Genomic DNA, 27,984 nt, shown 5'->3' with positions numbered 1-27,984 from the left:
TGCCAGGTTGCGCGCCCGCCTGCCGCCGGAGGGTTTCCCTCAGCCCGGGTTCTCTGGAGCCGACGGCGACGGGAGGTTCCCTCTGACGATTGGGAGGATTTGCGGTGCTCGGTGAAATCACAGCCGCCCATTCCCTCCCCGCCCCGGGTTCGACTTGTTACCGACAGGATGGCTGATTTCAACAGGACCACTTCGGCCGGCTACCGCTTGGCGGACACACCGACGGTCGGTGCCTTGGCTCCGCACAACAAGGCGGGCGGCAGCGTCCGGTTAGCCCCGGCCAAGGCAGGGCAGCTGGAAGACCTGGATGTGGTGAGAAACGACCGAGTGTGGAGGGAGTTCGTACGGGCGGAGCGGCAAGGGGTCCTGCAGTGGTGAGTCTCGCCCGTCAACTTTCTCGCCGAAAGTAAGTTTTGTACAAGTTATTGGCCCGGACTCTGCCTTGCGGAGCCGCTGCTGGTTAATGTCGGGTTTGCTCGCGGAAATCCCGCTCTTGCTTGCCGAGCGCTGCTGGCTGTTTGCCGGACACCGTGGACTCGCGGCAGCGGAGCTCATTACATGATGTGCAAGTACCATTCACAACTTCTCAACAAGCAGCAAGACCTAGACATCATTCAGGCATGGGCTGATAAGTGGTAAGTGACGATCAACCCACTAAAGTAAAGAAAAAACAAGGTGTTGGAGAAACTCGCAGAAAATGCAGGAGGAACTCAGCAGGTCAGGCAGCATCTATGGAGGGAAATAAACACTCCATGTTTTGGGTCGAGACCCTTCATCAGTAGAAACTTAGCGGGCCAGGCAACATCTGTGGAGGCAAGTGGATAGTCTACTTTTTGTGTCGAGACCCTGCATCAGGACTCCCTCTGCCTCAACAGATGCTGTGTGGCCAGCAAGTTCCCCCAGCCTTTTTTTTGCTCCAGATTCTAGCATCTGCAGTCTCTTCTGTCTCCAAGCTGCTAAAGTGTCTGGCAATGACCATCTCTAACAAGAGCAAGTTTAACTACTTACCCTTGACAATCAATGTGGTTACTATTGTCTAGTGCCCCACCATGACCTTTGCATCCTCACTGGCCACGGGGTACCACCAAATGATTGGCGGTTGGCAAATGTTATTCCTTTGTTCAAGAAAGGGAGTAGGGATAACCCTGGGAATTATAGACCAGTGAGTCTTACTTCAGTGGTGGGTGAATTATTGGAAAAGATTCTTAGGGACAAGATTTATGAGCATTTGGAGAAGCATTGTCTGATTAGGGATAGTCAGCATGGCTGTGTGAGGGGCAGGTTGTGCCTCACAAACCTGACTGAATTTTTTTTTGAGTATGTGACAAAATGCATTGATGAGGGGAGAGCAGTGGATGTGGTGTATATGGACTTGAGCAAGGTGTTTGAAAAGGTTCTCCATGATAGGCTCATTCAGAAGGTCGGGAGGCATGGGATCCAGGAAAGCTTGGCTGTGTGGATTTGGAATTGGCTCGCCCACAGATGGAGCATATTCTGCCTGGAGGTCAGTGACCAGTGGTGTTCTGCAGGGATCTGTTCTGGGACCCCTGTTCTTTGTGATTTTTATAAATGACTTGGATGAGGATGTGGAAGGATGGGTTAGTAAGTTTGCAGATGACAAAGGTTGGTGGTGTTGTGGATAGCATAGAAGGTTGTCGAAGGTTACAACAGGACATTAATAGAATGCAAAGCTGGGCTAAGAAGTGGCAGATGGAGTTCAACCTGGGAAAGTGTGAAGTGATTCACTTTGGAAGGTCAAATTTGAAGGCAGAATACAAGGTTAATGGCAGGATTCTTAGCAGTGTGGAGGAACAGAGGGATCTTGGGGACCAAGTCCATAGATCCCTCAAAGTTGCCATGCAGGTTGATAGGGTTGTTAAGAAGGCGTACAGCATATTGGCCTTCTTTAGTTGGGGTATTGAGTTCAAGAGCCGCGAGGTAATGTTGCAGCTGTATAAAACCCTGGTTAGACCACACTTAGAATATTGTGTTCCGTTCTGGTCACCTCACTATAGGAAGGATGTGGAAGCTTTAGAAAGGGTGTAGAGGAGATTTACCAGGACGCTGAGTGAGCTAAGGCTTTTCTCTTTGGAGCGAAGGAGGATGAGAGGTGACCTGATAGAGGTGTACAAGATAAGAGGCATAGATCGAGTGGACAACCAGAGACTTTTTCCCAGGGTGGAAATGGCTAACAGGAGGAGGCATAGTTTTAAGGTGATTGGAGGAAAGTACAGGGGGGATATCAGAGAAGATTTTTTTTTACACAGACAGTGGTTGGTGTGTGGAACACGCTGCCAGGGGTGCTGGTAGAGGCAGATACATTAGGGACATTTAAGAGACTCTTAGATAGGCACATGGATGATAGAAAAATGGAGGGCTATGTGGGAGGGAATGGTTAGATTGATCTTAGAGTAGGTTAAAAGGTCAGCACAACATCATGTGCCAAAGGGCCTGTGCTGTGCTGTAATGTTCTATGACTATCGTGGGAATCATCATTGACTGGAAACTCAACTGCACCAGCCACATAAATACTGTGGTTACCAGAGCAGGTTGGGTATCCTGTGGTGAGTGACTTATCTCCTCACATCCAAACCCTTTTCACCATCCACTTGCTTGGATGAATGCTGCACCAACAACTCTCAAGTAGCTGGATGATATTCTGGGCAATGCAACCTTTTTGATTAGAGCACCATTCACCACCCTGAACATTCATTCCCTTCACTACCGGTGCACAGCAACTGCAGTGTGTACCATGTACAAAATGCGCTGCAATTATTCACCCAAGCTACTCAGACAGCACCTCCCAAACTTGCAACCTTTAACATCAAAATAGACAAGGACAGAAGGTTCATGGGAACACCTTGAAGGTGCAACATACAGCATCGTGACTTGGAAATATATCACAAGATTCTGGAACTCCTAACAACACAGGAGTGGGAGTACTTTCACCTGAGGGACTGCAGCAGTTCAAAAAGTGAGTAATAAAAGCTGGGCTTGCCAACAATGCCAAGGTCAAAATCAGAATCAGGTTTATATTACTGACTTGTATGTCATGAAATTTGTTGTTTTGTGGCAGCAGTACAGTGCAAAGACATAAAATTACTATAAATTACAAAATAAAATAGTGCAAAACAAAAGAAATAACAAAGTAGTGTTCATGGACCATTCAGAAATCTGATGGCGAAGGGGAAGAAGCTGTTCCTAAATTGTTGAGTGTGGGTCTTTGTTGTGAGAAAAGGTTCTTTGAGGTCTCAAAGGTAGAGGAATCTGGACACAGTCTTTGAAGTTTTTAAAAAATGATTTAATCACAAAGACAGACACAGGAACAGAATGAATGGGAACGGATGCACACACATACATGGGTGATCACGGAACGAGGGGGAAATCGCAACGGGGGTGGGGTGCATGCACACACACACACACACACACACACACACACACACACACACACACACACACACACACACACACACACAGCAAACTGGTTACAAATGATCAGGGGAAAAACCAATGCGATACCTGAACACTCCAAATCTGTGTAAGCATCGGCTCTACGCTACTGGGAATCTACTCTGGACGCTCCTAATCCCTGTGGAAGTGTACACTCTTACCAATGGTCCCTTCGGCACGGTTTCAATTCCTGCAGCAATCAAAAGAGAGAGAACCATGCACATGTGGCATTCTTTATAGTGCTGGAGAGCTGGGTGGAGCCAGCCCAGGTAATTCAAAAGGTCCAATAGGTCATGGCCAGGTACAAAAGGTGTGTACAGGAACCAATGGTCAAGAGTGTGCACTAATGGGTGGGTGGAGCCAGACCTTGATTGACAGTGGTGTCGCTTTCGACCAGTGCTGAATGGTATCACATGACAGCCATGACCTTTCACACTACATTCCACCCCTCAAAAGTTACAGCATTTGTCATCATGGGAATAGCTATAACTAAGCTAAAAAAATATGCGTCAGTATGTGGTACTAATGGAAGGCAGAAGTGGTTCTAATAATCTGACAAGCACAGCACAAAATACAGATAGCTATAACAATTAGAATGAGGGCGGTGGCCCAGTGGATGACAGTTGCCCACCATCCCTCCAGTGACCCAAATGGCCACCAGTTTCCCCATGGGGTGTCGTGCTGGAGGAGCTGGTCCCTCGCTTTTTGAATTTTAGCCACTGAGTCCTGAATGTGAGCAGCCAGGTTGGTGATGGTGCTGGACTCATCGGGGATAAAGGTACAGCGCTCCTTACCAATCACTGCACAGGTGCCACCATCTGCAGTGAGTAGGTAGTCCAGGGCCATCTGATTCTGCAGGGCTGCCAACCTGATGGCAGCCAGCTCCACTGCTGTCCTTGTCAGGGCATCCTCGGTGCGTTGCGGTGACATTTTCGTTTCGTCGGCCAGTGTCTGGAGCACGCTGGTCATCCGAGATGACTTCACGAGACAGTCAGGCTGTGCCATACGTGGGAAAGGTTATCATCCAGAACCTCTCCACTTCTGTGGCTCTTTTATCCCGGTGGCCGCTGTATGCTGGGTGCTCCCCAAGGTCATTGAGAGCATGGATATAGGGCACCACAAATGCTGGAAAGCAGCAACTGTACCAGTTCATGGGGAGCCACAGGTAGGCACGGTGGCCACAAATCCAGTGGGTCCCATACAAAGTCCAGGAAGCCCCCAGCTTAGCGGCGCCATTGGCAGTGGTCACTGAGGCCCCTGGGTACCAGTTTCACTCACAATCACTATGGCCAACTGAAAAGGTGGAACTGTGGTCGTTCTGGAGTCTGCACCAGCATTCTCTTGGCTTACCCAGTGGCTGTGGGATGACTCTGAGGGTCAGGACTCAGGTGGAGGTCAAATTGTAGGGAGGGAAATACCAGCTCCTGAAACACCCACCCCATCGGGAATCGCTGGAAGGAATGTCCTGTAGTGGTTGGAGGAGTGGTGGGGGACAGCCAACCGCCACCCCCCCCACACCAAACTGATATACCAAACCCGACAGGCGCAGAAAGTCTGTGTAAACAGTTCATTTGGAGGTCATCGAGGGGAATCGCTGTAAGTAGTAGAGCTTCACCGGTGTGTGCTGGGATTTGGACGCAAATCCAGCAGTCTGATTGGTTGGAAGTGTTGGTGAATTTGTAGGCGATTCTGAGGAAGGTGTTAGCAGGCGTTCCGATGCCAATCATCGTAGTGAGCAGGAGAAGTGACTGGAGGAGTGCCATCATCCTGTAGGGGGTGGGGGGGGGGGTGGGTTGAGGAACAAACTCATTCTCGGCGGGTCAGGTATTGGGTATGGAGACAGGATAGGTTAGTTTGTGTCAGAATCGCGACCCAACGGGTGTCCCTGGGACCGCGCGCAGTGACTTCTCCCTTCTGAGGGAGACCTTGTAGCTGTCGGACCCAGACCCTTCCGGAGTCCTCAGTCTCGGGGGGTTCGGGGTCTCGCAAGTTGGGTGGTGGGGAATGAGCCAGATGGCGGGATAATGGGGACCCCCCTTGGCCAGTGGGCCGTGTGTCGAGCTGATTGACGGCCTGCTGCAGCACGCCCAACCACCCCTGCAGTGTGCGGGAGGGCGTTAGGGTGCGTATCGTTTCTTTCAGCAGGCCGTTCATTCTTTCTATCAGGCCCAATGCCTGGGGATTGTAGGGGATATGAAACAGCCACGAGATCCCCGCCTCCGCCGCCCAGTTTTGTACCTTGGCCCCCGCAAAGTGTGAGCCCTGATTGGATTGTACCTCCCACGGGACTCCATAGATGGAGGAGAGGTACTGCAATCCTTTGATGGTGCTGTTCTGGTCAGCCCTCTCACAGGGCACCGCCACCAGGACACCCGAGTATGTGTCAACCATCGTCAGGGCGTATTGCTTTTTATTGTGGCGTGGGAGTGGTCCGATATAGTCTATTTGCCACACGTGACCCGCTCCCGTGCCGCGGCAAATGTGACCCAGTGGCCCCGCTGGCCAGCTTCGTGGTTTCACTTGTTGGCAGATGGGTCAGTTTACAACAGCGGTCTTGCACTGGTCCACCATGAGGGCGACCCCGAACTGCTCTGCCCAGTGCCATGTACCGTCAGCCCCTAGGTGACTGCTCTTGTGGTGTGCCCATGCAGCTAAGGTGCTGAGGTCAGGTGCCTCCAGGGAGACGGTAGCACAGCATATCTGGGCAGCCCGGTCCATGGTGGCATTATGTATGGCCTCCTGGGTATTTTTGTGGGTATAGGCATCCATGTTGTGGACCAAAATCTGTCTTTGGGTGGCCTGATCCCAGATAAAATGCCAGCGTCCCTGTCCCCACAGGGGGCATCCATGAATTTCCCACCTCATTTCATGCCACTGGGCCATCCACACTGCCATACCGTTAGCTACTTCCCAAGAGTCGGTATAGATGTGGACCGGCCCAGTGGTGTTCCATAAGGCGGGTGCTACTGCCACCAGTTTGGCCAATTGGCTGGACCCTCCCACTCCCTCTTTTGTCAATGTTTTCCCCGTGGCGGGATGAAGTGTCGCCACTTTCCTATGCTGTTTCCCGTTTTTCCAGTGGCTGGAGGCATCTGTGAACCCGGTGGGCAGTTTTTGTTCGGGGTCAAGGGAGTCAAAGGGTTGGCCCAAGGGGGTGGGCTGGATCTCAGGTATGTCCGGGGGTGGGTCCTGGGACTGGGGGAAGAACATGACCTGTTCATGGAGACAGCTGACAGGAGACAGTTAGGCCCGGTCTGCGATGTACCATTTCCACTTCACTATCGAGGACCCCTGGGCTCGGCCCTCTTTGTGTGTGGAGTTGGGGGACTTGACCCAGTGCATTGTGGGCAGGTGGGGGCGAAGGACCATGGGGTCAGTACCGGTTTGGTGCTCAGTTGCGAGGAGCACCAGGTAGCAGGCAAGCAGCTGGCGCTCGAAGGGACTGTAGCGGGTGGCGGCCTCAGGAAATGATTTAGTCCAGAAGCCGAGCAGGTCTCTGCGCCCCTGGACCTTCTGCCAGAGGCTCCACTCGGCAACTGACTACTAACAGAGACCTGCAACTCGAAGGGGACTCCTTCCTGGCAGGGGGTGAGGGGTAGGACTTGTACCACAGCTTGCTTGGCTGCCTCAAAGGCAGCCTGCTGTTCAGGCCCCCAGGAGAAGGCAACCTTCTTGCTGGAGACCTTATAGAGGGGTCTTAGGAGCATGGTAAGGTGGGGTATGTGTTGCTGCCAATAGCCGAGGAGGCCCATGAAACTCTGGGTGTCCGTCTTGTTGGTGGGGACGGCAAAATTTAATATCTTATTTCGTGCAGTTTCAGGAATGTCTCGTTTGCCTGCATGCCACTGGATTCCAAGAAACAATACATTCTGGGCTGGGCCTTGTATCTTTTCCATATTAATGTCCCAGCCCCGCTCTCTGAGGGAGGAGATTAGCATATTAAGAGCCTCTAAGACAATGGCCTCTCAAGGCCCCTGTAAGAGTATGTCATCTATGTAATGGGCGACTGACACCCCTGGGGGAAGTTGAATGGCTTGCAGGTCCCGGGAGGTTAACCCATGGCATATTGTGGGGCTATGAATGTAGCCTTGTGGTAGACATTGAAATGTATATTGTCTCCCGTCCTAGGTGAATGCAAATTGGTCCTGGGAGGTATGGTGGAGGGGAATGGAGAAGAATGCATTGGCCAAATCCACAACGGCATACCATGGTTTGTCTGGGTGCCCTGAAATATCCTCCACCAGAGTGACTATGTCAGGTACAGCGGCAGCGAGGTGGGTGGGGGCAGCCTTGTTAAGGTGTCTGTAGTCCACCGTCATGCACCACGTTCCGTTCTTTTTGCAGACGGTCTAGACGGGGCTATTGAAGGGGGAGGCTGTGGGTCTAATGACTCCCTCCCGCAGCAGGGCTTGGATGGCCTCCGTGATGTCTTGGTATCCCCCTGGCACCCTATACTGCCGACTGCAGACGACCTTGGAGGGAGCAGGAACAACAACCCATTCCCACTTGGCCGCCCCAACTACCACTGTAACACGGGCGACTCCAAAAGTGAACTTGCCCCAGTTGGTGTGTAGGGACTATCCCTTTGAGACATTACTCCCCAGTATGCCTTCAGGCGAGTCTGCAATTAAAACAGTTACAGTTCGAGGAGGATGGTTCCCGATGGCCATGCGGACCCTGACTTCCCTCATGGGCAAAAGGGAACCACCCAACCCCTCTATGTGCATCTGTGCCCCCTTCCACACAGCGGGGTTCCCTGGGACGATGGTGTGCTGGGCACCCGTGTTGACAAGTGCCATACATCTCTGCACGTTACCCTTTTCCCAGTGCATCTGTGCCCCCTTCCACACAGCGGGGTTCCCTGGGACGATGGTGTGCTGGGCACCCGTGTTGACAAGTGCCATACATCTCTGCACGTTACCCTTTTCCCAGTGTACCACTTACAGGTATGTGTGGCCTCAGGTGCCCCTGGGCGTGGGAGGGTGATGGAGCAGATGCGCTGGGGATCCTGGCCTTCATTCTATGGGAAGGGGGGTGGAGGTCTGCCACCCTGTGGGTGAGGGTTCCTGCTGGTGGAAATGGGACATTTCCTGTCGCAGCAGGTCCCGGAGCTGAGCCCGGAGGGCAGGTAAGGCTGTTTCAGGTGAGGGAGGGCAGAGGCAGTATCTGTGCCTGTGGGGGCAGCCCACGTGGTCCGGTGGTTGGGGGCGCCCCCTGTGTCAGGCTTGGACCCGGGGTGGTTGTGAGTCTTCCCCCAGCCGGGCTTCCCCCCGCAGAGCTCCTTCCATTGTGCGTGGAGAGTGGAGGTTGGGACCCCACCTATGCTGGCGCAGTCCACCCCTGCGCGCAACAGGTCCAGGTACGACTGTTTGCGTGTGAGACAAGAGGTGGTGTCCCCAGCCCTCGTCTCTGTTCTGCAGACCTGGGTGGGCGCACCCCCCCCTCCCCCCCCCAATGCATGTACTATAGCCTCTCCAGGAGAGTGATGGCTTCCCATACGGTCTTCCCACTAGCCGGTCCCATGAGGGGCAGGACCACTGGCCTCAGGTCGGGGCGAGCGGTGGCAACCAGGTACCCTGCTAACATGCTGGTCGCTGTGGTATTCTCTAACAGCTCGAGGTCGCCCGTCCCCGCATAAATGCTGGTCACTAGTGCCCATTCCCTGATGACCCTGGTGCCCTCACTAACTGTGGTCCACTGTCATTGCCCATATAAGTCCCACTCGAGGAGGGTAGGGTACCGGGCCCTCACGGTGGTCACTACCTGATCCCACAGGGTGGCGGTGTCCCCGATCCCTCCCGGTGGCACCTGCAGGGCGTTATTAATGCTCTGTTGGTCTAACAAGCTCCCCAGGGCGTTCGCTTCCTGGTGGGAGAGGCTCACTTTGGGGGGCCCCCTCATCCCACAGCTGGAGCAGCCATGCGGCCAACTGTTTGCCCGACCGCTGGCGGTACCGATCCGTCTGCTGGGTAAGCTCCTTAACGGAGAAGTCCCGGGTCTCCGTGGTCTTGGAGGGACCGCGGGCACTTTCCCCTGCGGGGCTCCCATCCTGACTCCCTTCCCCTCCGTAGTGAACCTGGGACCGCGTAGTGACGGGTTGGACCTGCAGGGGTTCAGGTGCGTGGGGGGGAGGGCAGGTGTGATGAGGCCCAGGCTCCTCTGGCACCACCTCCTCATCATTGTCCATCCATATGTTCCCATCCCCCAGCCATGCGTCCAGCTTGTCACCGCGCTGGACCAAGGCTGGGATTTTAAACTGGTCTGGCATTTGAACCAGCCTGCAGGCGACCTCAGTGCCCCGGCGTCAAGGTCGTTGGCCCGGGTCTGGGCAGCCTGAACTGCCTCCTGCAGCGTACAGCATCACTGCTGGAGCATCTCTATCTCTTTTTCCCTCTGGAGACATGTACTCTGCAGCTGGCTAGTAATCCCAACCTGGCGTCTCAGGATGGATGCCAGGAGCCAGAAGGCACCCCTTTGACTCCCTTTGGCTCTGGGGAACCCCGACTTCTGGAGGAGGGCAACCACGTGGTGCCCCAGTTTCTCACCACATGGGTCTAACTGCTCAGCCCAGTCCACTGGCTTACCGTGGTCTGCCGGCATGCTGGCCAAGCTCCCAAATCTCTCACTCTCATCAGTCCACCCGGGAATCCTCTCCTCAGTGCCTGCACTTGCCTTCTTTCCCGTTCCAGAACATCCTTCCTGCGTCTGTGTCCAGCCAAGACCTTTAAGACCCTGCTCGCAGCGCCAAATGTTGTGAGAAAAGGTTCTTTGAGGTCTCAAAGGTAGAGGACTTTGGACACAGTCTTGGCGTCTTTAAAAAATAATTTAATCACAAAGACAAACGCAGGAACAGAATGAATGGGAACAGATGCACATACGCACACGGTGATCGCGAAACGAGGGGGAAATCACACACACACACACACACACACACACACACACACACACAGCAAACTGGTTACAAATGCTCGTACAATATGATGCCTGAACACCCCAACACTGTGCAAGCATCAGCTCTATGCTACTGGGAATCTACTCAGGCCGCTCCTAATCCCTGTGGAAGTGCACACTCTTACCAGTGGTCCCTTCCTGCAGCAATCAAAAGAGAGAGAACCACGCATGTGTGGCATTCTTTATAGTGCTGGAGAGCTGGGTGGAGCCAGCCTAGGTAATTCAAAAGGTCCATTAGGCCATGGCCAGGTACAAAAGGTGTGTACAGAAGCCAAGGGTCAAGAGTGTGTACTAATGGGTGGGTGGAGGTAGACCTTGATTGACAGTGGTGTCGCTTTCGACCAGTGCTGAATGGTGTCACGTGACAGCCATGACCTTTCACACTACAGTCTTCAGGCTCCTGTACTACCACCTTCTCCATGGTAGTAATGAGAAGAGGGCATGTCCCAGATGGTGAGGGTCCTTAGTGATGGATGCTGCCTTCTTGAGGCACCACCTCTTGAAGATGTCCTCGATGGTGGGGAAAGTTGTGCCCATGATGGAGTTGGCTGAGTTGATAACCCTCTGCAGCCTCTTGTCATCCTGTGCATTGGAGCCTCCATACCAGGCAGTGATGCAACCAGTCAGAATGCTCTCCACCATACATCAATAGAAATTTGCAAGAATCTTTGGTGACATACCAGATCTCCTCAAGCTCTCTAATGAAGTAGAGCGACTGGCCTGTCTTCTTTGTGATTGCATCAATGTGTTGGGCTCAGGGTAGATCCTCTGAGATGTTGACGCCCAGGAACTTGAAGCTGCTCACCCTTTCCACCGCTGACCCCTCAATGACGACTGGTGTGTGCTCTCCTGAATCAATTCCTTGGTTTTGCTGACATTGAGTGTGAGGTTGTTGTGACACCACTAAACCAGCAGCTCTGTCTCATTCCTGTACGCCTCTTATCACCATCTGAGATTCTACCAACAACAGTAGTGTCATTGGTGAATTTATAGATGGTGTTTGAGCTGTGCCGAGCCAGACAGCCACAAGTGTAAAGAGAGTAGAGAAATGGGCTAAGCATGCATCCTTGAGATGTGCCTGTGTTGATTGTCAGCGAGGAGGAGATGTTGTTACTGATCCGCACTGACTGTGGTCTCCCGATAAAGAAGCTGAGGATCCAGTTGCAGAGGGAGGTACAGAGGCCCAGGTTTTGAAGCTTGTTGATTAATATCGAGGGGATGATGGTGTTGAATGCTGAGCTGTTATCAATAAACTGTGGTTTGATGTTTGTTTGCGGTTGTCTAGGTGCTCCAGAGCCAAGTGGAGAGCTAGTGAGATTGCGTTCGCTGTATACCTGTTACGGTGGTAGGCAAACTGCAGCGGGTCCAGGTCCTTGCTCAGGCAGGAGTTAATTCTAGAAATAACCAACCTCTCAAAGCATTTCATCACAGCAGATGTGAGTGCTACTAGGTGATAGTCATTAAGGCAGCTCACTCTGCTCTTCTTGAGCACTGGTATGATTGCTGTCCTTTTGAAGAAGGTGGAAACCTCAGACCACAGCAGTGAGAGATTGAAGATGTCCTTGAAGATCTCAGCCAGTTGGTCAGCATAGGTTTTTAAAAGTGAATTTAAAAATATTTTGAATGGAGATTGTAGGGCTGTAAGGATTAATGGTAAAATAATGTATGTTACATTTTTATATTATGTTTTAAATGCTTTTAATTATTGAGAAGTCTTTAATGTACTTTTAATTGGTTTATTGTTAAATTTTAAGAATATTAAAAATGATTTATTTATTTCACTTTATTAGTTTTTAAATGTTTCTAACTCTCAAAGCCTTTCAGAAACATTGAAGAACTTTGGCTGGATTGACAGACAGCAAAGATGAGGCATGAGTTTACTTTCTGTCAATGGTTTTCAGAGGGGTTTTGTGGGCAGGTTTGTTCTGTCCTGCTCACTTCCCCTTTACATCTTTTGAGGTCCTATTACTCCTGAGGACTCATCACTCGGCTACAAGACCACCTGGGCCACTGAAATCTGCCTTCTGAATCTAGAATTCAGGGGAATGGGAAACCTGAGCCATGAGTAGCAGACCCCACTCAGAAAATCTGAGCTTTTAATTATTGCAAAGAAATCATTTTTTTTCCTAGGAGAGGACTATTACAATGGATGACTTTATTTGCTTCTTTTCAGAAAAGAAATTCAGCACAGCTATTTGGAGCATTGTGCCGGCTCTTTGATAGAGCTGTATACAATGAAGAATGTAGGATGAAGAACAGACCATTTAGCCCATTCAAACGTTTGCCCCATCCTGTGATATTGTGCTAATCTGTGACTATTGCATTATACCTAACTTTTCCCATTTCTCCTCATGACTTTGTTTGTCAAAAATTTATCAGTCTCAGGACCAAAATTAATAGTTCACCTAGTACTTATTGCTTTTTGCAAAGGAGTGTTCAGACTTCTATAGTATCTTGTATATTGGATTGTTTCCAAACTTCACCCCTGAAAAGCCAGCTCTAATATTCAGACTGCCTCTCCTACACCTTGACTCAGGAACAGAAATAGTTTCTATCTATCCACCCTTTAATATCTTGAAAACTTCTGATCAGATCACTTCTTAACCTTCTAAATACCATGGAAGGCAATCCTAATTTATGTCATTTCTCTGAATAATTTATCTTGGATTCCTGTTCCACTGCTCTTTTACACCAGACCTGCAAGTTTTGCCTGTTCAACATCACACTTTTGAAAATCTGATTGTTCCAGCATAGTGCAGACCTACCAAACCTTTTACCATCTGTGCAACCTTAACCCAAACTGCATAACTTGAAATGTTTGAAAAGGACGTACAAAATAAAATCAGGTGGTTCATCAAGCTCATTTCAGGCTATCTTTTTGCCACCGTGATTCCTCTCTGCCCACCTGCAGCTTTCTATGAATTGCCTGGTAAATAGCAGAGAAAAATAATCCAGGAAATTCTTCTCTGATACCAAGATCAATTAAACAAGTTCAAAAATGCAATCGTGACCAGAAGACCTACCCACTAATATTCCAGCTACCTTCTGCACATGATCATGCTGGTCATAATCCAGAGTTCATTCAGCTGATTATTTTTTTAATGTTTGCAGTTAATCCACATCCAGTGCATATGTCTGTCCTGTAATGCTTTCACATATTGTCCCTTCAAAGTTCTTAAAAATAATATTTCCAGCTCTCTAGCAAGTCTGGTTTGCATGTTGATGTAATTGATACCTACCTGTATAAAGCAGTGCACTTTTATTCATTTGTACTCCCAGTGCGAACCCTTGTTCTGCAGGAAGTGATTAATGAAATATAGATTTAAGATCATGGTGAGTGACTGTCCAAATTCAGACACGCATTCCTGGGTGGGTGAGACCCTGCACTGGGTATGTGAAATAATGGAAAACTTGAAGTGCGTGATGAATACTGCTGGCAGAGAGGATATCACTTCCTGAATGCTAGCTTGTAAAACCTCACCTCATGTATCACAAAATACATTGCTGAAAAGTAACAGATGGAATTATAGGCCATAAATCTGCATGATCTAATGTCAACACAGCTTTGTTGGTGAACACTGCAGTACAGGTGTTTCTTTTGTTTTGTTTTCACAGTACTATGATGTTTATCAACTTAATACATTACTTATTTTCATTATGCAATGTGCACAAAGTAGTATTTTCACAGTGGACCAATTCATTCTGTTAGCAACACCTGAATGTCCTATTTGTGTTATTGTTATATGATATCGTTCAGCTTTACAATTTATTGTGAATTTGCATGGTCCATCCCTCCAATTACAAAATTATTCCTTTCTTGTGTTGTTGTATGGGTTCTTATGATTTGATAATTAAGGTCTGAGAGAATATGTAGTCTTTAGGTTTTATTTCAAACTATTGTACGTTGTGCAAATAACTACTAACATTAACTCTGTTGCTTGGATATCATTGATGCAGACTTCACATTACCTTTCTGTTTTTAAAGATAAGCTAATGCCATAAATAGATTCTTCAAGGAATGTGTGTTTTATTAATCACATTGACATCGTCAGTGCGCCTTATTGTCTATTTAATTGCCCTCTGAATTAACCTTTTACCTTTTGCCTTACCAGGGAAAATAAGTGGAATTTTCTTAAAGATTATGATGCCAAGGTAAGAACTGTAACTAATATGTATAGTATGAAGCGGACAGATTTTAAATTACTTTTCCACAGATCTGCCTCTGGTGTGATTCCATTTTGCACCATATTTGCATTGATAAGGTGTTCTCATTTATGAGAATGCATCGTTTGAAACATGTAATTTTTTCATCTAGATATGGTTTGATTTTAACTCCAGAATAAATTTAAAACACATTTTCCACCAGAATTGCATTGCTGTAACAAAATGAATTAAAACTTAGATTTTTAAGTTGTGAAAAGTTCAGTGAAGAGAGGACTGCACAGATTTCTTAGCATTCTTACCAGTGGGGAAACATCAAGGTAAGTAGTTATGGATTAAGATATCTCTGAAGTAAAATTTGTCAATTGGAGAAGTGCCGATTTCAATGGGATAAGAACAGAGTAAATTGGAATCAAAGCTTAGGTGGCAAAACTGTAATTGAACAATGAGAGGCATTCAACATTTAAGGAGAAGATAGTTCAACCACAGTCCATGTACACTCCCATGAGGGAGAAGTTAAGGAAATAAAGCCAGAGCTCCCTAGATTGCCAAGGTAATAGAGATTCAACAGAGCAGTGAAAAAAAGAGAATCAGAATCAGGCTTATCATCACTGACGTCGTGAAATATGTTGTTTTGCGTCAGAAGTACAGTGCAAACATAAAAATTACAATGTTACAAAAATAAATAAATAGTGGAAAAAGAGGAATAACGAGGTAGTGTTCATGGACCATTCAGAAATCTGATGGTAGAGGAGAAGAAGCTGTTCTTAGAATGTTGTGTGGGTCTTCAGGCTCCTGTATCTCCTCCCTGATGGTAGTAAAGTGAAGAAGGCATGTCCCTGGTGGTGAGGGTCCTTAATGATGGATGTCACCTTCTTGAGGCACCGCCTCTTGAAGGTGTCCTCGATGGTGGGGAGGGTTATGCCCGTGATGGAGCTGGCTGAGTCTACAACCCTCTGCAGCCTCTTGCAGTCCTGCACATTGGAGCCTCCATACCGGATGGTGATGCAACCTGTCAGAATACTCTCCACCATACATCTGTACAAATTCGTAAAGAGTTTTGATGACATACCAAATCTCCTCAAGCTCCTAATGAAGTAGAGGCACTGGCTTGCCGCCTTCGTGATTGCATCAATGTGTTGAGCCCAAGATAGATCCTCTGAGATGTTGATGCCCAGGAACTTGAAGCTACTCATCCATTCCACCGCTGACCACTCAATGAAGACTGGTGTGTGTTCTCCTGACTTCCCGTTCCTGAAGTCCACAATCAATTCCTTGGTCTTGCTGATGTTGAGTGTGAGCTTGTTGTTGTGACACCACTCAACCAGCTGATCTATCTCACTCCTGTACACCTTCTTGTTACCATCTGAGATTCTGCTAACAACAGTCGTGTCATCAGTGAATTTATAGATGGCGTTTGAGCTGTGCCTAGCCACACAGTCATGAGTGTAGAGAGATTAAAGCAGTGGGCTAAGCACGTATCCTTGAAGTGCACCTGTGTTGATTGTAAGCAAGGAGGAGATGTTATTACCAATCCACACTGACTGTGGTCTCTTTATAAGGAAGTTGAGGATCCAGTTGCAGAGGGAGGTACAGAGGCCCAGGTTTTGAAGCTTGTTTATTAGTACTGAGGGGATGATGGTGCTGAATGCCAAGTTGTAATGACGTATGTTTTGCTGTTGTCTAGGTGCTCCAAAGCCGAGTGGAGAGCCAGTGAGATTGCGTCCACTGTAGACCTGTTGTGGCGGTAGGCAAATTGCAGTGGGTATATGACAGAAGTAAGAACCAGACTGATACAAAAATTTCAGAGGTGGAGTGAAAAAGGAAATAATAGAGGCCAAAGAAAGAATAGGAAAGAACATCTGGCAGCAAACAAAAGTGAATCTAAAATATTCTGTGGGCTTTTAAAATAGGACAAGGGTTTTAAGATTAGAATTGACATTGATCCAACACCATAAAGGAAGACAGAGACCATGAGTGAGGGACTAAACAAATACTTTACATCAGTCTTTACCAATGGAACAAAAAATGCTGCTGGAGTCTCAGCGAAGGAAAATGTGGTCCAGGTGGGCTGAGCTTTAATAAAGAAGAGACACTAAAAAGGTGAGCAACACTTAAAGCAGACAAATCACCGGGACCAGATGGGTTGCATTCTAGTGCCCCAGATGGAGTAGAAATAAATCTGCAGTATCCCTACTTTAAGGCTCTCCAAGTAAGGTCAAACCATTATTAGATTTTAATTAATTGCAAATGTTTTATGTCGGTTTGTTCAATATTTAAAAGCTCTGTTGCCTCCTTGTGCATTGTTAGAGTGAGACTGGGTGCATGTAGTATGGTGAAAGGTCTCCTTGCTGAATTCCGTGAGACTGACAAGATTCAAATTACATTTGTATTCAACTTAATGATATTTGTCAATCTTTAACAGTGGTGTTTTTGCATACTGAATGTAATTTTGAAAGTTTTGTGCAATTCTATCCTGTAGAATAACACAATATAGAAACATATGTAGTTACATGCTTCAATTTTGCAGTGAGATGCATCTATACCTTTGATGGAAACTTAGTAATAGTCTTCCAGGCTCAGGCCACCAACCTGGGGGGGAGAGATATAAACTGTAAACTACAAGAACGTCTCCCTGCTTACAGGTTGGGATGACCCTGGTGCACTAAAATTAAGGGCTGTAGTAACTTTCATAGCTATTGTAACTGCATGGACCCCTGGTGCAACAATGTATGCTACAGGAAGTTAAGGACACTACTAATCTAAACAAGCACAGACTTCACTGTGTACACTCTGAGACAAGCTAGCGAAAGTGAACATCAGGCTGCCTGTTGGGTAGAGATGGTGCCCTGCAAACAGCCACCTTCACTTGCTGCCTTTGGAAAGGCCCTTTGGCCCATTCTGTCCACCTCGGCCATTGAGTGCTTTCATCTACAAATCACAATTTTTCTCTTGCAACTTTATATGTAACACATACTATGTAAAAAAAAACATTTATTTATTATATTTACCAAACACATGGTATAAGTGTAGGAACAACCAACGTTTAGATGTCTTTGGACTATGGGTATTGCAGTTCTTCATTGCTCATCCCAGTCATATGGCAAGAAGGACCACATCAGCATTATTAACAATGATATGGAAGATGCTGGTAAGGAAGATGCAGGTGACTACTGTCAAAGTTAACATCATTGAAAAGTAATCCTGCTTTTTCACTATTGATTGCTTTCTTCTTGCCAATGGATATTCTTTCCCTCACAGTCATGGAGTATCCATATTTAATTTGCCAACACATTTTTCCATATCAACAATGGCAGATAAATGTCACGCAAAACTCTGTGTTGAGGCATTTCACTACCATTGTGTCCCATGTCTGATCTATTGCTGGAATGAGGAAATGTCATGAAGTGTAGAGAAATGTATCTTTTGGTTTCTAACCCATTTCTCTCTTTCTCTCCATCTGTTTCTCCATCATTCCTTACTTTACCACAGCTACTGTACTCTGAATTAAACTGATTTGTTCCTTCTTATTTCCAACTAAACACAAAATACTTGCAAGCTCTTCCCTGTATTGAGAGCAGAAATCTTCTGGGGAACATGACTGACCACTGACAGGGGCTTGCATCTGGTGAAACACATTGTACAAGTCAGGACAAACAGGTACTGCTGCTAATAAGACTGCAGTAATTGCCTTGCTGGTAGTGTCAGTGTCACCTAGCTCTGGTGGGGATGTGGATCTTCAGGCTCTGACCAGAAGGTGATTGAGGAACATAAGTATGTATCTGAAAGTACAGTATTTAGAGGCTTGAAGAAGACTTTGACCACCATGCTTGATAGAATGGGGAGGTCATTTCCAGCATGGGTAGTGTTCCTGCTCATGGCATTTCCACTCCACAGTCAGCCATGTGGCCACCTCCAGGTGCTCCACCAGGAAGGTTTGGCATTTGTATCTCTACCTCTGATGGAAGTTTAGGAACAGGCATCTAGGCTTTGGCCACCATCTTGGAGATGATGGGTGAACCAGATAAAAAACAAATCTCCCTGGTGCATTGAAATTAAGGGCCATAGTAACCTTGATAGCCTTTTGTAAATAAATGGACCCCTGGTACAACAATATTTGCAACCAGACATTGAAGACAATACTTATCTAAACAAGCTTAGACTTAACTATTAGCAAAGATGAATATTCGGCAGCCTGTTGGGTGGAGATGATGCCCTGCATATAGCTGCCTTCACTTGCTGTCTTTGGAGATGCCCAAATGCACTTACACCTACGTGTTGAGGGCTGTTCTATTACTCTATCTCCTCCTCCTCTTCCAGCACTGGTACAGAGTATCTACACCAGCATCCATCCTCCCTTTATGGACTTTTATGGAAGTTACCAGAAGCCCCTTCATTTATAAACCAGAATGTACAAATTTGATCAGCTAGGTCACTGCCAGGACACTCCTCAAAAAAAAATCCAGTTACACTCAGATACAACTGATCTGGATACTACAGCTCATACCACTTCAAATCCTGCAACCTAACCACATTAAAGAAAATCTCCCATATAGGCTGACAAAAGGATTTAAAATGGGTTTGGGGTCTGAATCCCAGGCTTCCATCTATTTGCAATGGGAAACTAGGCTGAAGTTGGTGAAACTAAAATGACTACAAGGTGACAGACCAAGTGCTGGTATTAGTATAGAAGGGCATTTGATGGTGGGCATGAACAGAGACTGTTTCTGTGCTGCATGACTCTATGAAAATTGAGCATCCTATAATTGGTAAAATGTTCTCCATTTAACTCTTCCTAAACACAGTTTTCACACTACTCCTCATCACCAACAGCCTGTCCTGGTCAAATCATGTAGATGCCACGGCCAAGAAAGCTCACCAGCACCTCTACTTCCTCAGGAGGCTAAAGAAATTTGGTTTGTCCCCTTTGACTCTCACCAACTTTTACCGATGCACAATAGAAAGCATGCTATCTGGATGTATCAGGGCTTGGTATGGCAACTGCTCTTCCCAGGACCGCAAGAAGCTGCAGAGAGTTGTGGACACAGCCCAGCGCATCACGGACACCAGCCTCCCCTCCTTGGACTCTGTCTTTACCTCTCATTGTCTTGGTGTAGCAGCCAGCATAATCAAAGACCCCACCCACCCGGGACATTCTCTCTTCTCTCCTCCTCCATTGGGTAGAAGATACAGGAGCCTGAGGGCACGTACCACTAACTTCAGTACAGCTTCTACCCCACTGTGATAAGACTATTGAACGGTTCCCTTATATAATGAGATGGACTATGACCTCATGATCTACCTTGTTGTGTCCTTGCATCTTATTGCACTGCACTTTCTCTGTAGCTGTGACACTTTACTCTCTACTGTTATTATTTTTACTTGTATTACATCAATGCACTCTGTACTAACTCAATGTAACTGCACTGTGTAATGAATTGACCTGTACGATCGGTTTGTAAGACAAGCTTTTCACTGTACCTCGGTACAAGTGACAATAATATACCAATACCTTCCTTGTGATGTCTCAAGATAATATTTGGACTAGAAGTTACCCACTCTAGACTCTCTGGACACTGCTTTCACTCACCAGATCATGGAAGAGCTCTTTCAACAGTTCCAATGCAGTGATAATTTGGCAAAATAAAGTTGTGTTGTACACCTATTCATCCATTTGGATATGCACCAACTAATAGATCATTGTCATAGAGTAATATAGCAAGGAAACAGGCCCTTCGGCCCAACTGGTCCACAGCATCCTCCCCGCTAGTCACAGTTGCCTGCATTTGGCCCATAACCCTCCAAGCCCCTCCCCTCCATGTACCTGTCCAAATGCCTCTTAAATGTTGCAGTTGTACCTGCCTCGACTACTTCCTTTGGCAGCTCATTCCAGATATTCACCTCTCTGTGTAAAGAAGTTACCTCTCAGGTCTCTTTTAAATCTCTCCCCTTTTATCTTGTACCTGTGCCTCTAGTTTTAGATTCCCCAACCCTGGGGAAAAGGCTATGAATGTTCACCTTATCCATACCCCTCAAGATTTTATAAACTTTTGTGAGGTCACCCCTCATTCTCCCACGCTCCAAGGAATAAAGATCCAGCGTGGCCAACCTCTCCCTATAAGTCGAGCCCTCTAGTCCAGGTAGCAGCCTTGTAAATCTCTTCTGCACCTTCTCCAGCTTGTCAATGTCTTTCCTATAACAGGGTGTTCAAAACTGTACACAATACTCCCAAGTGCGGCCTCACCAACGACTTGTAAAACTGTAACATAATCACCCTGCTCCTAAACTCAATGCCCTGCTTGACGAAGGCCAGCATCCTAGGCGCTGCCTTCACCACCCTGTCTACTTGCAAGGCCACTTTCAGCGAACCATGCACTTGTACTCCCAGGTCCCTCTGTTCCACAACACTTGTCAGTGCCCTGCCATTCACTGTATGAGCCCTAACCCTGGTTTGAATGTCCAAAATGCATCACCTCACACTGAGCTAAGTTGAAATCCATTTGTCATTCCTCGCCCTATCTCCCTAACTGATCAAGATCTCTTTGCAATTCATTGTAACCTGCTTCACTATCAACAAGACCCCCTAATTTAGTATCATCAGCAAACTTACTAATTGTGCCAGGTATATTCATATCCAAATCATTTACATACATAATGAATAACAGAGGTCCCAACACTGACCCCTAGGGCACCCCACTAGTCACAGGCCTCCAGTCAGAGAATCGACCTTCAACCATCACCCTCTGCTTCCCATCATCAAGCCAATTCTGAATCCACCTCGCTAGCTGCCCCTTAATCCCATGTGCCCTAACCTTCCGGATCAGCCTGCCATGCGGGGTCTTGTCAAAGGCCTTACTAAAGTCCATATAGACAACATCCACTGCCCTACCTACATCTATCCCCTTAGTTATCTCTTTAAAAAAAACTCCAAAAGATTCATCAGACATGACCTCCCATGCACAAAACCGTGCTGACTATTCCTGATCAGGCCTGGACTATCCAATTGATAGTAGACCTTGTCCCTCAGAATTCCTTCCAGTAACTTCCCTCCAACTGAGTCAGGCTCACCAGCCTGTCGTTCCCTGGCTTGTCCTTTCTACCCTTCTTGAACAATGGAACAACATTGCCACCCTCCAGTCTTCTGGAACGTCACCAGTGGCTAACAATGAAGCAAATATCTCCACAAGGGCCTCTGTGATTGCTTCTCTGGCCTCCTATAAGGTCCAGGGTGCACTTGGTTAGGCCCTGGGGATTTGCTCACCTTAATGCACTAACTCGTCAGCCTGGGAAGGCATTCCATCTAAGAGAGGGAAAACTCTGATTTCAAACCTCCGCTGCCTTGCGGTCATACCCACTCATGCGAAAGGCTACGGGAGTAAACCCTGAGGTCAAATCCGGAGCTGGAGTCCCTAAGGCAGTTCGACATTGTCTTCAACCTCGTTCTGGCAACTCCTGCGACGACACTGGTGCCAAGCTGTATTGGCTTTTTGCCTTTCCCTTGGACAACATCGGTGGCGTGGAAAGGGGAGACCTGCTGCATGGGCAACTGCTGGTCTTCCATACAACCTTGCCCAGGCCTGCGCCCTGGAGAGGACACTCCAGCGTTGCCTCACCACAACGGCACAACACGGAGAGCGGCAGATTACCACCACCACAATATTTCAAGGCTGCAAATACCTCCTTCCTCGTAATATGCATATGATCCAAGACCTCACTACTTATTACCCTCATTTCATGATATTCTCCTTAGTAAATACCAAGGAGAAATAGACATTGAAAATCTCAGCCATCTCTTGTGGCTCCACACATAGGTGGCCCTGATGGTCTTTAAGAGAAGCTAGTCTCTCCCTAGTCACCGTTTTACTGTTAATATAACTGAAGAACCTCTTGGGATTATCTTTAACCCTGCCTGCCAAGGTTCCTTTTCCTGGATCCTTTAAAACAACAAATCCAAATGTATTTTTTATTTTTCTTGTATGAGTAAGGAGTTTAATGTGTTTTATTTAAACTTTTTGTTTTCCAGGGAGCATTAAAAATACATGAACCTCTTCCTGAATATGTTCCTGTGTTCTCTGACAAAATTCCAAACACCACAAACCGGACATTTGGCAGCAGGATGGACTCTCATCTTGGTCAAGCATTAATAAGGATGGATTATCAGCTTCAGGGAGACAACAGAAAGAAAAAACTGGACAATGAACTTGTCCCATATTAAGAAAAAGCAAAATTACATTTCACAAGTCAGGAAAATACTTGAATCAAAAAGTAGATACTTGGGCCTTGATATTGGCTTAGAGATGGGATGGGGGAAGGGATTTTGTTGGGAATTCAGGAAATTTAAAAGGGGTTTTCCTCAAACCCTTCAAAATTTAACCATGGGGTTTGATTAACCCTTCTTCTCCATTTTCATGTCGCAGTCTGACAGATTGAGGAGTCATCTGGCCAGCCAGCAGGTGGGAAGATCTTCTGCATTCAGGGAGCAGAGAGAAGTTGAGGTTTGTGGTTGAATTGGTGAGTCTGAGGCACATTGGAAGCAATTGAAATGCACTTGCTGGGTCCTCGTCTCCCTTCAGCTGTAGGGTGTCCTGGGGTTTGTAACACTGTCATCCACAGTGAAATTTAAGCATGTGATTAAATCTGGAACAAGTGCTGTTGTTATAATATTGAAATCCACCTGGAAACTAATTGATCACACATTCCAGTCCAGCCCCACTTCCTCTCCCACTTAGGTTGAGGTTCAGTTTGAAAATGTTATCTTTTTATATCCCACAATACAAAACTCGCTTTTGTGGAGGATTACAATTCATAACCTTAGTTGGAACCCCTCTTTGTTGACTCCTGATTAGGAAGATGGACATTCATATACTTGTGCTAAGACATTCCACGGCCACAAAACAAAACTTGAATTTCAAGCAGGCAAACTTTATTCTCCTCTATGTTAATTAGGCCTTCTAATTCGCAGGTTTCATCTGATTTCTTGAAGTAGGATCAAAAATGAGGTGAAGTCAACCATTCTGAATTTTCAGACTAAAATGGAAATCCTCAGATCTAACTGGCAACATTTTGTTTTCAAGGAACTTATAAAATACCTTAAGTAAATAATAACTGCTTTCATAAGGCATCATACTACACAGGCTGATTTGCCTCAATACCTGCATTTCGAGTACCGCTTTACCACCACACGGACCTTTGCTCACCCAGCTACAGGATCCAGGTGACTGAAGGTGTGCTCTGTGCCAATGTCACCTGTGAATGGGAAGAGCTGAAGTGGTCCCTGCGCAAAATGGGAAAAGTGGCTGTGCGCATCACCCTAGAGGTTTTTCAGGTTTTATTAAGTTTAATTCTAATTTTAGGAGAATGTGTTGTACAAAATATAGCTGTGATGGAATAAGTGTGGATAAATGCAAAATTACTGTATCTTCTGTTCAATTTATTGGTCTTTTTTTTCCTCGGTTTCTGGCAAGGTAATTTGTGTTTAAAATAACCATTTATTCATAATAATTAATTGGCTAACAGCATTGTCTTTGCAGCTTAGACTGAATGGAATAATTTTTCTTCTCTCTGTGCCTTACATTAACTAATACTGGGCTGTTTAACCAAAATTCTTACCGGATGTAGGTAGGTGAACAGTATAAAAGTGGCTCCAGATAAGGTGCCAGTTACCAATTTCTTTCTGATGAGACACAAGGTTGTCTAGTTTGGAAAATGAAAATGTGAAACTGTTATGGTTGAGGCTAAGATAGAATGTTATGGCAGAGTAGAGGGACATTATCTCCTTATAAGGCTGTGCTTTACCTCAGTGTGCTTAATTTTGAAGCAATATCATAGATATAAAACCCATATCTACAAGAGAAACACAGCTGTTGTCACTACCAACTTGGCTTTAGTAAAGTGTTCCTCTCAGTAAATAGCAAAGGACAGCCTCTCTTTCCTCAATATTAACAACAGATGAGTAGAAATTGATCTTTGTACCACTCATTATCCAGGCCAAAACTGAGGTGAAAACAGTTGCAACTTATACCCTGCAGCCCAACATACCTGAAAAATAACCAACACTGAAAAAAATGTTTGAGGAATAAATGGGGTTACCGTCTAGGAAAGAGGTCAGACTTTTCCTAATCTTAAAAATTATTATAGTTTTGAGCATAAGAAGGTAAAAGGACCATGTGAAAACTCACATGTACTCCGCCTTTCAATAAAATCACATCTGAACCTCAGTTGACACTCCTGGCTGATACCCATGTCCTTTATTAGTAGTTCAAAATTTAGCAACTGAGCATTTGTATTCTGAGATACAGAACTCCAAAGTTCCATAGTCCTGTGGCCCATCTCTCATTCTGTCTGCCTTCCTGCAGTCTGTCTCCACACTCCCGCCCCCCCCCCATCTATTGTCAGCAATCTCTTTCAGAATCTTACAATTGGATCACTTTCCTGTATTTGCTTGTGTTTCGAAGAATGAATCTTTCTTTTAAAAGAACAATAGCGAACAAGGTGAGATGCATCATGTTTGTACATTGTTTAGTTAATTACAGTAACAGCAGATGGCGCTGATTGTTTAGAAAAGGTGCAGAAATATTCTTTTGCCATTGACCCATGAAAAATTATGGAGGCACAGGTGACTGCAGGTGCTGGAATCTGAAGCAAAAAACCGAACTGCAGGAAGAACTCAGCAGGTCGAGCAACATTTGTGGAGACAAAGGGATGACTGACATTTTGGAGTGAGACCCTGCATCAGGACTGAAAGTGTAGAGGGAAGATAGCCAGTATATAGAAGTGAGAGAGAGGGGTGAGATTATTTTCATATTCAGTTGAAAATATTAATTAAAATAGCTTTTATCAGAGCTCTGGATTCCACACACCATGATGGGCAGGTCTTTTTGTAATCAGAATATTTGTGAAGAACACATTTATTGTGACACTGAAGCAGTGGTATTTCAATAATTTTGCGGTAATGTTATCAAAAGGTGCATTGTGCTACAACTTGGGAATAACTTGAGTAAACATGCTGCACTTAAAGATAGTAAGTTATACACCTCCTGATGTTTCTGGGACCTCTACTTTTTGTGATATTTATAGATGACTTAGATGAGGGGGTGGAGGGCTGGGTTATTAAGTTTGCGGACGACACTAAGATCGGCAGTGTTGTGGATAGTGTGGAGGGCTGTCGGAGCTTACAGAGGGATATTGATAGGATGCAGAGCTGGGCTGACAAGTGGCAGATGGAGTTCAATCCAGAGAAGTGTGAGGTGGTACACTTTGGAAGGACAAACTCCAGGGCAGAGTACAAGGTAAATGGCAAGGTACTTGGCAGTGTAGAGGAGCAGAGGGATCTGGGGGTTCATATTCACAGTTCACTGAAAGTTGCCTCACAGGTGGATAGAGCAGTTAAGAAGGCCTATGGGATGTTAGTTTTCCTAAGTCATGGGATTGAGTTTAAGAGCTGCAAAGATGATGCAGCTTTACAAAACTCTAGTTAGACCACACTTAGAGTACTGTGTTCAGTTCTGGTCGCCGCATTATAGGAAGGATGTGGAGGCATTGGAGAGGGTGCAGAGGAGATTTACCAGAATGCTGCCTGGATTAGAGCGTATGGAATATGAGGAGAGGCTTAAGGTGCTAGGGCTTTATTCACTGGAAAGGAGGAGGATGAGAGGAGACATGATAGAGGTATATAAAATATTGAGAGGAAGAGATAGAGTAGACAGTGCCTCCTTTCCAGGGTGCCAATGCTCAAGACAAGAGGGCATGGCTTTAAGATTATGGGTGGGAGGTTCAGGGGAGAAGTCAGGGGGAGGTTTTTCACCCAGAGAGTGGTTGGTGCATGGAATGCACTGGCTGGGGTGGCGGTGGAGGCAGATACATTAGACAGGTTCAAGAGTTTGTTGGATAGGCATATGGAGGAATGTGAGATAGAGGGATATGCGGGAGGAAAGGGTTAGATAGTGTGAGGGTGGTTTGATGGACGGCACAACATGCTGGGCCAAAGGGCCTGTTTTGTGCTGTATGGTTCTATGGTATGGTTTTTTTTTACTTCAGGAGAGGTGTACAACTAGTAACTGATTCTATTTGCACTCTCACCAAAGCCACAGCAGGCTTTCTCCTAAATAAAATGATGTTATTGACCAGATCAGTGCCACATGGATTGGTATCTTGACTGTTCAGAATTAAATGAAAATGGACACAATTAAAATCCAATCCTTGACATTTAAGTCAACTCCAGTTATTTGCTGAAGGTGGTCACGGAGCAAATAGTTACCAGGAGCAACATTTTCATCACATTGCTATTGGCCATCAACAGCGATTACACAATTCTGGATATTGTTGATTCAGTACAATTGTTCTGCACGTTGAAATCATTTTACAGGACATTAAGACTGGGGCCTAATTCCTCTATACCAGTCATGTGAGTACTGATGTTCCATTGCTTTGTGATCGATGCCTCCTGGAACCAGCAACCAGTAGATTTCAGTGGACAACAACCAGTTTTCCATGATGGAATTGGAGCTCTCCATGTTCTTCACCAGAACTTATAAATGGAGGATGCTTTCTAAGCAAAACTGTGCAAAATATTTCTCATTATTTGTACCACATGTAGAGCAGGTGAGGTATGTTTCAGAATTTCCCTTCCTCTGAAAGATCTGAGAGAACCACGTGGGTATTTCCTTTTACCAAATCTGTTGAACTTCAGAACCTGCTGCTGTCTGAATTGAACCTGCAATCTTTGGATTGAATCAGTGCCAAAAAATGTGGCTTTGACCCTATAATAGTTCTAATAAGTATTCATGTACTTTATCAAATGGCATGAACTCGAAGTGGGCCAGAATTTTGAGGATAGGATTAAGCAAGGACTTTTTCAATGAAAAGCTTGTAACTGATAGACTGTCTAACTCAAAACCTAAGATAGAAATGAGATGAAAAATCTTAAAGAAGCAAGAAATTTCATTTTTGCATAACGATAAAAGTATCTGCATTGCCACTTTGCAACAGGATGTGGACTTGAGATATTGAATGACATTTGCTTGTCTCACACTGTTGTAAGTAAGTACGCTGCCCAGCTTTTTACCTGTACACAGACCCACACAGGTCTGCCAGTGACAATAGCAGAAATTGGGGTTGTTTTGTCCTGACACTTTATGATTTAAAATCATAATGTCATACAGCACAGAAATGGACTCTTTGGGCCACCACGTCCATTCTGACCTTTTTGCCGATCTACACTAATCACATTCGCCCACTGGCATAAGGCTGAGGAGCCAGATATGAAGAATATTCATCTCCTTGGCTCAGTAATGTAAGGAATGCAGCTGGTTTCAGTGGTAAGTCTAGGGACTGAGTGAGAGGTCAAATACACCCACAACTGCCCTCCAGCATCTTCTGTACTTCTGCATTGTAGGGAACAGGCATGGAGTTCCTCAATATATT

The 27,984-nt window shown here is 46.3% G+C and overlaps 1 protein-coding gene across 1 annotated transcript; it reads left to right on the top strand.

The window, feature by feature from the left end:
* The first annotated feature begins 34 nt into the window (after positions 1–34).
* c10h2orf50 (chromosome 10 C2orf50 homolog) lies at positions 35–22,847 on the top strand. The gene is given in 4 exon segments (XM_052025147.1): positions 35–376; positions 379–406; positions 14,514–14,553; positions 22,586–22,847. Coding segments are annotated over 4 exon segments (468 nt in total). The 5' UTR covers positions 35–168; the 3' UTR covers positions 22,778–22,847.
* The last annotated feature ends 5,137 nt before the right edge of the window (positions 22,848–27,984 follow it).

Source organism: Pristis pectinata, chromosome 10 (assembly GCF_009764475.1).
Source record: "Pristis pectinata isolate sPriPec2 chromosome 10, sPriPec2.1.pri, whole genome shotgun sequence".
In the NCBI taxonomy this organism is placed as follows: domain Eukaryota; kingdom Metazoa; phylum Chordata; class Chondrichthyes; order Rhinopristiformes; family Pristidae; genus Pristis; species Pristis pectinata.
The sequence above is the reverse complement of the archived record's forward strand: the minus strand, read 5'-3'. Positions and strand labels throughout refer to the sequence as shown.